General features: G+C 38.7%; 1 protein-coding gene across 3 annotated transcripts in view; it reads right to left on the bottom strand.

Annotated features, from left to right (window-relative positions):
- Positions 1–15,469, bottom strand: part of tiam2a (TIAM Rac1 associated GEF 2a) — a 227,221-nt gene that overhangs the window by 97,542 nt on the left and 114,210 nt on the right. For 2 of the 3 annotated variants that reach the window (XM_069931598.1, XM_069931599.1), the window contains 3 exons: positions 14,594–14,662; positions 14,133–14,378; positions 11,094–12,831 (listed from right to left, as the gene is read on the bottom strand). In XM_069931598.1, coding sequence (XP_069787699.1) covers positions 11,816–12,831; positions 14,133–14,378; positions 14,594–14,662 — 1,331 coding nt within the window. In that variant the 3' untranslated portion in view covers positions 11,094–11,815. Of the gene's footprint in view, positions 1–11,093; positions 12,832–14,132; positions 14,379–14,593; positions 14,663–15,469 lie in introns of those variants that run through there. The other variant, XR_011355801.1, reaches the window with a different exon arrangement.

Below are 15,469 nucleotides of genomic sequence, written 5' to 3'. Positions count from 1 at the left end.
ACCTTCCCGATGGTAGCAGAGCGATGATGATATGATCTGGTGGGTCTTTTAAGGAAAGAGGCTGCTTCTTTAAGACACTGCTTCATGTAGATGCCCTTGATGGAGTGAAGTCTGGTGCCTGTGATGTCACAGGCTGAGTTAACAACCCTCTGGAGTTTTTCTTGTCGAGATTTGGCTCGTCCATACCAGATAGTGATGCATCCAGCCAGAATGCTCTCCACGGTACACCCTCAAGCACGTCAAAGTATAGATGCTAGTAGGCCTTCTTCATGATTGCATCAACACAGAGGCCCCAGGACAGATTCCCAGAGATGTTGACTCCCAGGAATTTGAAGTTCTTGACCCTCTCCACTACTGAGTCCTTGATTAGGACTGGGCCATGTTTCCCTGACTCCCTCCTGAAGTCCACAATCATCTCCTTGGTTTTACAAATGTTGAGCACAAGTTTGTTAATGTGACACCACTCAAAGGGCTGATCTATCTCCCTCCTGTTTGCTGTTTGTGATTCAGCCGATAACTGTGGTGTCATTGGCAAACTTGTAGATAGCATTGGAATTGTGCCTGGCCACACAGTTGTGGGTGTATAGAGTAGAGGAGTGGGCTAAGAATACACCCTTAGGGTGTGCCTGTGTTGATAATCATTGAGGAGGACAGTTGCTTCTAATTCATACCGACTGTAGTCTTCTGATGAGAAAGTCAAGGATCCAGTTGCAAAGGGGAGTACAGAGGCCCAGTTTGTAGCTTCTTGACCAGCGCTGAGGGAATAATGGCATTGAAGGCTAAGCTGTAGTCGAAGGAGAGCAGCCGTTTGTATGAGCTACGTTTTTCGAGGTGTTCCAGAGCTGAATGGAGAGCTTATCTTTTGCCCTAATTTATTTATCTAAAAATTTTGCACGTGTAATTCTGCCAGAAAACAATGAATTCCGTGATGTTCATGATAATAAATTCTGATTCTTTTACAGATTTTTTGCTGAATGGTGAACAGCAAGTGGAGAACACAAATAATGATCTATTTGTATCTTAATTTCTTAAAAAAGCAGAACCGACTCAACAAAGAAAGTGATCCAATTCCAGAAAATACATTTGAAAAGAAAACAGCAATACAAATAGTGCCAAGACACATTAAGGACACATTATGGCAACCTTCATTCTTCTGTATGGAATTTGAGAACATGCCAACAGTCTGTGCAGCAACTGACAATCTGTGCCAGTGAATGTTATATTTGAACAATGCAGACAAATTGGGAGTGCATGGGCAAAAAGCCAAATGAAGGCATACAATTATCGGGCATGGTGGCAGCCAGATCGAAGGCACTGTGGTGGTCTCTGAGCCTCAGAAGGGAAGGGTGAAGTCAGGCAGAGTGATAGCCATGGTTAGAGGAATAGATAGAAGACTCTGCGGCCTCAAAAGATACTCAAGTGTTACCTCCCAGGTGGTTGCAGAATAGGGTGAGCATCCAGAGGTCGTGGTACATATTAGTACCAATGATATTGGCAAGAATGTGATAGAGGTCCTGCAAAGTAAGTTTAGGGAGTAGGACCTCCAAGGTGGTAATCTGGATTACCGTATTCCTGGTGCCACGAGCTAGAGAAAGAGGGAATAGGAAGATAGTGCAGACAAATGAATGGTTGATGAGATGGTGTAGGTGGCAGGATTTCAAGTTGTTGGATCATTGGAACCTTTTCAGGGGAAGGGTGACCTGAACAAGCAGCTTGGGTTGCACCTGAACTGGAGGGGAACCCATATTCTTGCAGGTTGATGGGGGGAAAGGTTTAAAGTAGATTGGAACCAAAGTGAAGAGGCAATTGGCACACAAGTAGAGACAACTAGTAGGGATTTGTGTGGAAGAACAGGTAAATTGGGTAAAATTGCAGACATGGAGATGAGTTGCAATGCAACAAGGACACTGTTTAAAAAAGTGACAAATAAAGGGCAAAAGATTTTGTGTATTTAAATAGATGCCACGTGAGAAATAGAGTAGATGACCTCATAGTACAACTACAGTTTGGCATATATGATGTTGTGGCCATAACAGAATCGTGGCTAAAGGATATATGTAACTGGGATGTCAAAGGATACACAGCTTATTGAAATGATAGGCAGGTAAACAGAAGGGGTGGTGTGGCTCTGTTGGTAAAAAATAACATTAAATCATTAGAAAGAGAAGACATACAATCAGAAGATATATCGTATATTTCAGCATACAAGTCAACTGGCTTCTGTCTAAGCCAACCCCCATTTATTAGCCTCATTTTAAGCCTTTTTTGGTATAACCGGCATATTAGTTGACTCCAATTTTCTGGATGCCTGAGTTGGCCTTTTGACTGGCATATACTTCAACCCCCAAAGATCAAGGCGCCTGAGATGGGCCGATAACTGGCGTATACTTCGACCCCCAAAGATTGTGATGCCTGAGATGAGCCGATAACTGGCGTATACTTCGACCCCCAAAGATTATGATGCCTGAGATGGGCCGATAACTGGCGTATACTTCGACCCCAAAAGATTGTGATGCCTGAGATGGGCTGATGACTGGCGTATACATCGACCTCCAAAGATCGCTCGGATTGATGGGCTGGGCGTTGGCTGGAGGTAATTGCTATCATAGAGGGTCCATTGACACAACATAACTCAGGATAAAAGTACGAAGCAAGTTTTAAGTTGAAAGTGATAGAAATGGCCAAAAAAACCAATAACTGCTGCTGAAAGAAAATTTGATGTACACGAGGTTTTTAAGAGAATGGAGGAAGAAAGAAGAAAAAGAAGAAAGAATAAAGGCAACGTTTGCTGAGAAAAGGAATCGCTCATCGGCTAGAGTTGGAAAATCATGTTGCAGACTATGTATGTGAACAGAGGCAAGACTGCTACATAGTTACCTGAAATAAAATAAGAACATCTGCACTACAGCGGACAAAGTCGCACCCAGACCTCAGTAAAGATTTTGAAGCTAAAGTAGGCTGGTGCCACTGTTTCATGAACAGGAAAAATCTGGTATTGCAACAAAAAAACAAATACCTAAAAGATCTTGATCATAACATTGTAAGTTCTCACCAGTTTATTATATGAAACAACCAGAAACACCAGTTTGCATGGGAAAATATCATAAACATGGACTAAACCCCATGAATTTTAGAACAGTGAAATGGAAAGGTGTTAAAATTGTGCAAATCAGAAGTTCAGGCCATGAAAGGACCAGGTCTATCATAATGCTACCGTGCCTGGCCACTGGGACAAATGCAAAATTAAACCTAAAATTAAATAGCCTGCAGGTGTATTTGTACATTTTCATGAAAAAGGTTTGGATAAAAATGTGTGGAACAGGCGGCCAGGCAGTTTATGCAAAGAACGGAGTTTGCTGGTCTGGGATATGTTTTGTAGCTACTTACTGAGAAGACCAAAAGTAGATTAGCACTTACATGGCAGTTATTCCGGGTGGTTTGACGTCTATATTGCAACCTCTCTATGTCTGTTTGAACAAGCCATTCAAAGACCGTGTTTGCGAGGAATGGAATACATGGATGTTGAGAGCAGAAAAATAGTTTACAAAAGGCAGAGCAATGCGTGCTGCATCACTTGATATGCTGTTTAACTTTGTGCTCAAGGCATGGGACAAAGTTAAAGTAGAGATTGTGATAAAATAGTTTAAAAAATGCAGCTTCTCTTGTGCAATTGATGGAACAGAAGATGATTTGTTATGGGACACTGATGATGAAGCTGAAACTGCTTCATCAGATACAGACTGAGACCCATATGATGACTGTTTAAACAGTGAGAGTAAGGATGTGTTTGCCGCCATCTTTGCTTCAGGTGATGATAGTGAGAGTGATTTTGAAGGGTGCTAAATGTGTTGTTTTCAATAAAAATTGCAATGACAATCTGTCACAGTTCAGTTTTTTTTTGGTTTTTCAAAGGACAACTTATACACCAAATCTGTTTTCCATGGGTCGACTTATACTCCATATCGGCGTGGATTGGATTTTGAACTGAATTTAAAGTCTCAAAAGTATATCCAGCATATCAGTCGACCCCTATTTTTTGAGATTTTTTTGGGTTTCACAATTCCACTTATACGCCAAATATACAGTAAAATCATCGTGGGTTGAGTTAAGAAATGGCAAGGGTACCTTTGGAGGCATATACAGACCTCCAAACTGTAGTCGGAATGTGGACAACAAATTACAACAGCAAATAGAAAAGGTGTGTCAGAAGGGCAATATGGTAAACAAGGGGTATTTTAACTTGCACGTAGTTTGGGGAAAGGATACTATAAAAGCTTTTTAAAGTAGATTAAGAGTTAAAAAAAAAGAGGCAAGAGTAAACACAGGGCCAATAGAAAATGACACTGGAAAAATGTTAATATAAGGCAAGGAGATGACAGAGGAACTGAATATCATGATTACCAGACAAAAGGTGCTTGGAAGTGGAAAGGTCTAACAGTAGGTCAAGTTTCCCGGATTACATGAAATGTACTCCTGGGTTCTGAAAGAAGTAGCTATAGAGATTGTGGAGGTTTCTCCAAAGGTTAACTTCCAGGTTGAGTCGGTGGTGAAGAGGGGAATATTATTAGGATTCATATCTAGAGGAATAGCATATCAGAGCAGGGATGGGATGTTGAAACTTTATACGGCAATGGTGAGACCTCAATTGGTGAATGGGGCATAGCTTTGGGCTACTTAAGAAAGGCTGGCTTTAGAGAAGATTCTGAGAAGATCTATAAGAATGTTTCATGGAATGAAGAATTAGCAAATGAGGGATGTTTGGCAGCTCTTGGGCTGTATTCCATGGAGAATTCTATTTTTTCCCCAAAATATAGAAGGGGATTAAAAACTATGGTCTCGAAATACAAGCCAATAAAATAAATCTGGAGGTGAAAAGTATTTACACTGTGTGATGTGCAGCATATTTAAAAAGACGGTTGACACATTAAATAACAAAAAGGATGCAGGCAGGCTAATTGTGTAGCCAAAACTATTAAAGAAAACTTAAAGACCTCGTATCACAAACACCATCTGTGTATTCTTTTCAATGTGTCTGAAGTCTTCTGACAGTTGCAAACACTATTGTAATTTCAAAAGTGCTTAAGTAGTCCTTGTCGGAATCTACTTTGATCTATCACAGGTAAAATTACCACTGAGGTCAATTATTCTAATGCTCACTTGAAAGATCTTCAAAAATTCCAGGAATCCCGACCTGATATGGGGGCACCAATACCTCTGAGCCCCGCATTAGGTAGTGGACAGAGGCCAGTCATAACAGGCAAAACTCACCACATCATCTTGAAAATCTGCATGGGACACTGCCATCAGAGAGCAGCAGCAATCATCAAGGATCCACATCACCCAGGACGTGGTCTGTCCTCCCTGCTACCATCAGGAAAGAGGTATTAAGTGCCACAAGACTTCTACCACCAGGTTCAGGAACAGTTACTATCAGACCTCTAAACAACAAACTCAGAGACTCTTACTTTCCATTTACAGTAAAACCCCCGGCATCTGAAATTCAAGAAATCAGTACCCGCAAGCAACCAGCAAAAAAGGTGGAAAATAAATAAAATAGACGGTTTATTTGATTAAAAAAATAATAAATTTAGACATACAGCATGGTAACAGGTCATTTGGCCCATGTCCCCATGCTGCCTAATTAACCTACAACCCATGGTACATTTTGAACAGAGGGAGGAAACTGGAGCCCCATGGGAAAACCCACACATACGCCGGAAGAGCGTACAAACTCCTTACAGACAGTGTGAGATGGCAGGCGCTGTAACAGCGTTGGGCTAACTGCTACGCTAATCATGCCGCCCCAACATTTTTTAATAGGTAAAAAAAACGCTTAAAATAGTAAATGCCCTGAAGTAATACATATAAACGTTTGAAGATACAAACAAACATTAAGCCAGCATAGTGCCTTGGTTGTGATTTGCTCGTAGCAACTGTTTGAATAAAGTTGTGTGAAACAGCAATAGCTCTTTAAGAGCTGGTTGATGCCGCTTTCCGTTGGGGTTACTCTTTTAAAGTATCCCTGCTTAGTAAGAGTCGCCCCAGTCAGAGGCTTTATCTGTAAACTTGGGGGAGTAGGGGTTAACAATGCTATTGTTCATCTTTTGGATGGCTATGAGAGGGGGAAGGACCTGCAGATGCAGTGATGGTTAAATGTTTTAAAAGAATGCGAATGAAAATAAAGCAAAATGCTTTAAGGTTAACAACAGTGGTTCTCAACTTTTTTCTTTCCACTCACATACCATTTTAAGTATTCCCTATGACATAAATGCTCTGTGATTAGTAAGGGATTGCTTAAGGTGGTATGTGGGTGGGAAGAAAAAGTTTGAAAATTGACTAATGTGCACTGTTTCTTAACTCCAAAGGAAATGAGCCAATGACAATTTTTCTCAACCAAAATATTTCAGTGACAATTGGGTCTAGAACAGTGATTCTCAACCTTCCCATACCACCTTAAGCAATCCCTTACTAATCACAGAGCACCAATGGCATAGGGATTACTTAAAAGTGGAGAAAAAGGTTGAGAACCACTGGTTTACAGTATATATTCATGCAGGTTAAGTTTGTTCAGTTTAAATATAGTATTTTTGTCTTTTTAAACTGTTTATTCTTAATGCAGGTGTATTAATTAGGCATTATAAGTCTCAAGCAACTGTAAAATTCACTTATCCAGCTGTCCGTAGCTGCCGGTTATCAGGAATTTTACAGTATTTATTTCTGATTTTTTTTTTGTATTGCTGTTTGTTTACATTTGTTTCATTGTTTATATTTCTCTGTTTTGTACACACATCTTTTCTTGAATACAGTATTTTACACTACCGATAAGTAGAAATTCTGCCTGGACTGCAGGAAAAGGAATCTCAGGGTTGTAGGGGATGTCATGTATGTATTCTGACAATAAATCTGAACTTTGAAACTGGAAAAATTGCAAGTCTGAAGAATTGTCAAATGTGAATTTACTTTTGGATGAATGCTTTTTAAGCAAGATATGTAAATGATGCTAATTTTTAAAAGCATTGATTGGCTGGAGAAGACATCATCCAGTGGGATTTAATGAAGTTCCTGCTTCAATGAAAAATTGCTCCAAAAATCATTACCTCCAGAAAAGCGAAGAAAAACAGTGATGTAAAATAATATTAAGCTTTGTAAAATACATCAGTTCTATTTTGATATTTGGGCAAACACACAGCAAATTATCAAACCTTAATTTGTAACTTTGACCACTGCATTTTCTTGCCTCTCTCCCTCCTGGAAAGAGAGATCACAGTGAGACTAAATTTTTCAATCTGAAACCAGTGTATTATGCCTAAAAATTGAAAACTACAAAGGGATTAAAAGAGGGGTTGGCTAGCATTGAATGGGAACATGGATTACATGGTGGAATCATTGAGGAACATTGGAAGACTTTCAAATATTTTTTTTAACAGTGCTCAGCAAAAGTATATTCCAGTTAAGAGCAAGGGTAGGAAGACCCTTGAATAACAAAGGAAATAAAAGTATCAAACTAAGTAACCATGCGTTGTGTGAAACTGGAAGATTGGGAAAACTTTAAAAAAAAAGCAACAGAAAACCACAAGGTAAGCAACAAAGAAAAGGAAGATATATTTTGAAAGTACACTTCCACTAAATACAAAATCAGATAATAATAAGAGGAAAAGGGTGGCTAAAGTGAAAAGAGGTGCCTTGGAAAAAGAGAAGGGGTACTTAATATTGGGTAATGCAGAAATGGCTGAGGTATTGAATCACTATCTTGTGCTATTCTTCACAGTGAAGGACACTTCCAACATGCCAAAGACAGATGATAGGGATGTGAACGGAGCTGAGGACATTAATATAATTGCCAACACTAAAGTGGTCATGCTGATTAAACTAATGAGCTAAACGTAGTTAAGTCCCCCGGTCCTGATGGAATGTATCCCAGGATATTAATAGAAATGGAAGATTATAGAAGAGGCAACAGTAATAATTTATCAAAGTTCTCTACACTCTGGGCAGGTCGGAAGACAGAAAATATCATGCCACTGTTTAAAAAAAGGATGTATGCAAAAGGAAGTTAGCTTAACATCTGTAGTCAGGAAAATATCCAAAGCTATGATTAAAGAAGAAATAATAGGACATCTGGATGGAAATAATACCATCAGGCAGATGCAGCATGGACTCAAGAAGGAAAGGCCCTGCTTGACAAACTTACTGGAGTTCTTGATAATTTAACAAGTGCCATGGATAGAGAGGAACAGGGGGATGCTGTGTACTTGGATTTCCATAAGGTGTTCAAAAATGTGCTGCATAAAAGACTTATCCATAAGGATGTATGGAATTGGGGGTAATCCATTAGCATGGATAGAATGTTAGTTAACCTAAAGAAGGCGAAGAGCTGGGAAAAATGGATATTTCTCTGATTGACAATCGGTGGTGAGCAGAGTGCTGCAAAGGGTCAGTGCTTGGGCCCACACTAGGCTGTCATAGTGTTGTACAGCTCAGAAAATAGCTCTTCAATCCTACTCATCCATGCCCACCAAGCTGGCAACCTGAGCTAGCCTCACTCACTTGCATTTGCAATTCTGTGTTTTTACATTTTTGTGTCATCTGGCTTTGTTTAATAAAAATCTATATAATTTATTGACAGAATTTGGATATTTAGGATAACACACTTGAAATCCAAGTACAACAGGGAGAAGAAGCTAGAGACACTCAGCAGGTCAGGCAGCATCCATGAATAGAAATGATCAGTCAATGTTTCAAGACGGGACTCTAGTCCACCATGCCTTGATAAAGAGACCTGGGCTGAAACATTAGATGCTGCCAGATCCTCTGAGTAACTCCAACTTCTCTTTGTTCACTCAAGATTTCATTATCTGCAGTTTTTGTACTTCTCTGCAAAAGTACAGGAACTTCCAAAAGCAGCAGTGTTCAAATATTACAGACCTATAGTATGACAAATTGGATGATGGAGAAAATAGATCGATAGAAGGTATATTGCATTTTAACTATTTGTCTTGGGTGGTGATTTTTATACTTAGTTAGTTTCTATGATTTATTAGTAGGTCGAGGAGAGTAGTAATTCTCAAGAATTAATCCCATCGTAGTCTTAGTTTGAGGAAAATGTACAAGAGATTTGCCTAAAGATTCTACCACAAAATCTTAAACCTTTATTGCATATGGACTATTTTTATACAAAGTGCTCTCTTGAATACAAGACATCATGCAATAAGTATTAAGCGGTGACAGGTCTATTGGCATTTAATTGCCCAAGAACATAAACAGTAATTATGCCATTGAATAAAGTGCAGTTAAAGCTCTCCAATTTTTTTTGCTGTCCCATTTTCCCTGCACTCAGACTTAATTTATCCAAAATATTCAGTCACAATCAACACCTATACACACATAGTTGGTTCCATAACTCTGAAGTCATGCATCATAATCAGAAAATCCTGAAAATGATAACAGATGATGCAATGATTTAAAAATTAAGATGTGAAATATTGGAAGTGCCAGTAAAATACCAATCTCTTCACATGCTGGTAGGACCAGAGTAGTTCATTATTTTTCTAATTTGGCATTTTAAATCATATACTGTAATTATTGTCACCCCTCCATCTATGATATACTTGATGTCAGTATTGAGCAAATATACAGCTTTGATATCTTTTATACTGTAAATAATGAATTATTTTTGGTCAATTAATCAAAGGTTTTTACTGTTATAAGTGAACAAATTATTTGGTCCATTTTTGACAGGATGTCCTGCTCCAATGCACCTTAAGCCATAGCTCTTAATGCAGCTGCTCACTAACTTTCCTCTTGGAGTAAGGGCATTTGGAATTTGTACCCTACCATTCTACGTGTTCTCACAAGCTATCCAAAGCTCCACATTCTTATTATTCCTTACCAATTTTCTGACAACAGGTGAAAACTTAAAACACATCTGACCAAAACTTTCAACTGCAGTGCTAAATACAATATGTATTCATGTCTGTTCAGTGGCAGGCTATTGTTAATGTCCTTTGAAATATGGATTAGAGCCTCTTGACAGTGGTGTTTATTGGAAAAGAAGAGCAAACACAAAAACACTACTATATGACAGCAGAAACGATTATATCTTCAAACACTAATGGATTATTTGGAAATAACTATGGAAATGTTTACAAGGAAAACTGACTGATAGGCTGGCAATCTACTTTTACAAATTCAATGCACTGTTAAAACAAAGCTCGAGCTTCCAAATATTATAAACATAAATAATCACATCTCATTTGCTTATGTTACATACTGTGAATCTGGCTCACGCTATCAAATGTGAAAAATGGGATAGCTTTTCATTTATATCAACTCCGCTTTTAATCTATATCAACTCCTGTACAATCTTCAGTTATATACTCAGCAAAATGATTTGGACCAAAGAATGCCTTTTAACAAAAGCATTCAAAATGTAAGGGCATGACATCAACACCACTGTCTATCATATTACCAAACTATGACAACTGAGCTGGAAGCAGATGTGACTAAACTTCACAAAAACTGTGTCATTGCACTGGCACTGGCTTTCCCAGAACATAATCTTTAAACATTTTAATTTTTACAAATGATTATGAAGCATTCTAGCCTGAATTAGCCAATTTATTGACCACTTTCTTCTATGAAAGATGAAGTATCTCAACAAACAAAAATATCAGATCCTACAATTCAAGCTTTAATGAGCTCCATTAAAGCTCATTTTGACTCAGTTGTCATATATTGTCAAATAAACCACTGGATACAGTGCTTTATGAGAGTACCTCCTCAAGGAAATAATACTTTATCCTATCTTTACTGGATGACCACCAAGTGGCAAAGAGACAATGGACTAGCTTGGGATTCAGTGATTTCCATGTATTTAGAAGATGCATGGAAGAAAAATAAGATTAACAAAGAAAAAAGTTAATTCTAACAATTCACGGCTCCTACTCAAATCACTGCTCAAGGTGGCTCTGAACCCCTGCCTCCATTCCTATTTAGATATTTTATGTACTTCCAGATGCCAAATCAAATCTCTACGCAGTTTTGATGGCAACTTCCCTTTTGCAAAGAAAGCAGATAAACTGAAGATCACAACATTATCAAACAAACATTTTATTAGCATCTAAAAACAGAATGCACCCAACATTCAAATGATTTTTTTTCAGCCGTTACTCACTGCAGTACGAGGGACAAATCACAAACATTTATTTTGGGGATTAACAGAGACCAGACTATAAGAGGATTTTAAAATGTCTTTTTTTTTTTTACAAAGGAGAAAGTATTACAATTTTTTTCTACACCTCAGTACTGCACTGCTCACTGTGAATGGGTTAGGCGCTTGCTGTCAACAGGATAAAATCTAAAACAAAAACTCATTTTCATCAAAGCATTAAATTTAAATATTGTAGCAGCTTCAGAGGATGGAAAAATGCAGATTAATCCCTATTTTTCAAGTATCACTTCAACCATCGATATTCCATCCCAGCTGTAACAGCTACAAGTTTACCTTTCTTCCATAGGAAGGTCAATTTAAAATTGTTTTTGGCAAGCTATTATAATCTTTCTCAAATTAGAAGAAATGTGGGAGCTCTGGCCTCTAAGCGTGAAAAAAAAAATGTCATTACCTACCGTGTTCAACTAAAGAACAACAGTCTGTACAGGTCAGTTGTACACATTAACTTCAGTTATTAGAGTGAAAGATGTACATCGGATTAAATTCTGTCTTGTAGACAATAGTGACTTTTGTCAAGTTCCAGTCAACCATTTTGTCCACTGCAGAGATGACCACCTATATAAAATACTGCCATTTTGTATGGCATTATGTCCCTTCAGTATCTGTGTTTTCTGTAACAGGTTGATTTTCTAAGTCATCCTTCTCGCTTTCATCTGATGAAGATGCAAGGCTCACAGATACTTCCAGGTCGTTGTTTGCAAGCTCCTTGTTTGGCGGCTGGCTGTCTGTTTCTGAGAAATCACCATTTACTCGAGGCCTATCATCAGATTTTTCATGATCAGCGGTCCCTTGATAATAGTCAAATCTATGCCGTGGAGGAACCCAATGATCTTGCTCTCTGTCTCTCCCAAAACGGCTGCCATTTACATCTCGACGAAAGCCAAAATCTCGGTCATCACGATCTCTCTGACGTTCCCAAGGCCTGCTGCGATCATCAAAATCTCTGTGTGTTTCCTGGTCAAAACCTCGGCTCCACATTGGGCCACTTCTACCATCAAACCTGAAATTTCTTCCGCCAAACCTTTCATGATCATCATGAAAATTTTTAGGCACCCCAAAGGGCCCACCACGTCGTTCACGTTCATCAAAATCTCGTGAGGCCCATCTTTGGTCGTGACCAAATCCAAACTGATCACGCCTGCCAAGATTGTCTCTGTTATCAATTGGTGGGAATCGATAATCTCGGTCACCTTCCTGCTGTATATTGTCGCGTTGAAAAGCATTATCATTTCCAGTAGATCTTCTTTCATCTCCTGTACCTTGGCCTGTATTTCTGCTGCCTTCAACACTAGTGATTCCAGATCTTGTGAATGTGCCTTCAAGCCTATTGAAAGAATTTCCTGGTGGAAAAGGAGCTCTGGATCCTGACTGAAGGGGACCATCAATTGCTACTGAAGGAGGCATGTTGGGCTGGGGTGGCATCAGCAATGGAAACCTCTGCCCTGGTGAGAGTGGCATCATTCCAGGGCGGACATCCAATGGGAGCACTGCAGGTAGCCTTGATCCAGCCATACTTGGTGGAGGCAAACTTGGTGGTCCTGGTGCAGGAGTTGAAGGCTGCATTCCCAGAACAGATCCGCTTGATACTGCACTTTGAGTTCCTGAAACAGTAAAAAGTTGAAATAAATAACATGCAGAATCAGGTGTCCACAGTCATACTCCATGAGAATGGCAGCCAAAATTAATCCTCTCCTTTTCCTGTTGCCAACATTTAAAAATGACAAACCACTCTCCCTCCCCCCCCCCACCCCACAAATCTTTTAATACTGATTCAACTTGCCTCCAGGTAAATCAATGAAATCTTACACACATTGTATAAAACGTAAAACAAATAAAACTGCAGATGATGGAAACAAAGCAGAAATGCTGGAAATCTCCTCTGTGGAAGGAGAAACCAGTCAATGTCCCTCAGAACTTGGGATGTGGCGGTGGAGAGTGGAGTATTTACTGTTTTAAAGCTGAGATAGATGAAAGGAAGTGAGGTGAATGACAAAATCCTGTATATTGACTTAGTAATATAAAATATAAAGAAATGGGGTGAAGAATATGCATAATGGGTAGCAATGAGAGAGCAGTTAACTAAAGTTGGAACATTCAGTGTTCATTCTAGAGTGTTGCAAAGTGCCTGGAGGGAAGTTAGGATTTTGTTCTACCAGACAGGCAAGTTGTAAAGGGACTGGGGTTGAAAAACAAAATGACACATATGGGAACAGGATCGCCCCTGCAGATTGAGCACAGGTTTCTTGAAAGTAAAGGAGTCCATGTTGTGAACACCAAACACACTAGAAACTCCAGCCATACTTGTTACTCAGGCTAATGGAATGCAGAATTTACCTGGGCCTCATTCCCTCAGTTTTCTAACTCATACAATTACTTTTGTTGCAATCCACCAGTGCTCACGTTCAACTACTTCTGCCAACCGCAACATGATATCCTAATTAGTCATTTCCCTTCTTTATAGGTTTATAAAATCATATGAGCATAGCTAGGGTAGACAGTCAGTCTTTTTCCTAGGGTAGGGATGTCTAAAGCTCGAGGGCATAGGTTTAAAGTAACATGGCAAAGACTTAAAAGAGATCAGAAGAGCGAATTTTCTGCACAGTTGGGTGTATAGAATGAGTTGCCAGAGGAAGTGGAAGCGACAGGTACAATTTCAATGTTTAAAAGATGATTAGGATAGTTAATAGATAGGAAACGTTGGGAGGGATTCAGGCACATTGGACTAGCTTAGACATGAGCCTGGTACTTTGACCTGAATGGTCTGTTTCCATGCTGCATAACTCTAAACATTCCAACTCAATTTCAAGGTTCAAAGTTCCTTTTATTGTCAAATCATAATAATACATAAAAACATTAAATACATGATATACTTCAACTTTTGTCTGCTACAAGGCAAATGTACCTGGTCCAGATGTAGATGGTTTATCAGCTGATGATGTCTGGTTGCCTGTGCGTGATGTTCCCAGATCCTTAGATCTACTTGGACCAGTTGAAAGAGGCTGAGCACCAACTGGATTAAACAAACCCCCTGGTGGAATATTAGGAGTTGGGAGACTGCTGTGGCCGGAGGCTATTTGTGAAAGGAGGTTTCCAAATGAGGACTCCTTTGCACTGTCTTGGGTGTTTGAAAGAGGCGGACAAACTAGAGCTGAAGAATAATTGTTTGGCAGTTATTCACTAATTTTAAGACAGCAGCCACAAGAACAGTTCTGAATAAAACATTTAATTCAGTGAGAATGCATTCAGCTTCAACACATTTTCAACAAATAAAACTGCAATACATCATAAGCTAAATCTATTTTGTCTTTCGTGCTCATATTTAATCAGGATTGTACAACTGGGCATTAATTTAATTATACTCACAAGCCTGTACTGGTGGAATAGAAGGTCCAACAACTGGAGGTGGAACAACAGGGGGTGGTGGTAGATAGCCTGCATACAAAATATTAACAAGTATTTTGGTTTCATAAGTTATGATTGATATTGCTTTTTAAAGTCATAAGATCATCCCAATTCACAGCAAAAAATTAACAATCTCCTTTAGAATAAAGAGAGTAATGGAAAGAAGATGCCCACCTGTGAAAAAATTCTGGCATTTTGAAAAAGAGTAAAGGAGTTACCCCTAATTTCCTGGCTAATATTTATCCATTCTCTCACAAAAACAAATGCTCTATCACATGGTGGGATCTTGTAGGTAAACTGGATGCTGCATTGCCAACACTACAACACTTCAAGTAGTATTTAATTAACAAATATCAATTATTGTATATATCACCAAGCCAAAGTATTTTGAAAAAAACCCAATAAAATTATTAAAAATATTAACCAAATAACAGTAACCAGTTAGTCAAGATTTTGTGTTTGTCTTGATTAATGACAAATAGTGGCCAAGATTGGAAAATGACTTGTGTCATGTTGTCAACATTTGAATGTAGTTCTTTCCTCTGAACAATTAACAGAAATAACCAGGTTATTTAGCACTAATTTAGGTTTTGATTAATTAAGAATTAAATAATTTCCCAATAAATTCAAGTTGAATCATATATTGAGTTGGAATAGTTTCTATCATCTTTATAACCGATTGGTTTGTCAAAACAACATTAACAAGAAAAAAATGAGAAACACAGTTTATCATTCCTAAATTCTGATTGGGTTTGCAATTAGCGAATACACCATCTGAACTTTATTGGGCTACAATTTAAGAACAGCACCAAATAAGAAAATGCTGCAAAAGTAAAA

Source organism: Narcine bancroftii, chromosome 4, assembly GCF_036971445.1.
Source record: "Narcine bancroftii isolate sNarBan1 chromosome 4, sNarBan1.hap1, whole genome shotgun sequence".
Lineage (NCBI taxonomy): Eukaryota > Metazoa > Chordata > Chondrichthyes > Torpediniformes > Narcinidae > Narcine > Narcine bancroftii.
The sequence above is the reverse complement of the archived record's forward strand: the minus strand, read 5'-3'. Positions and strand labels throughout refer to the sequence as shown.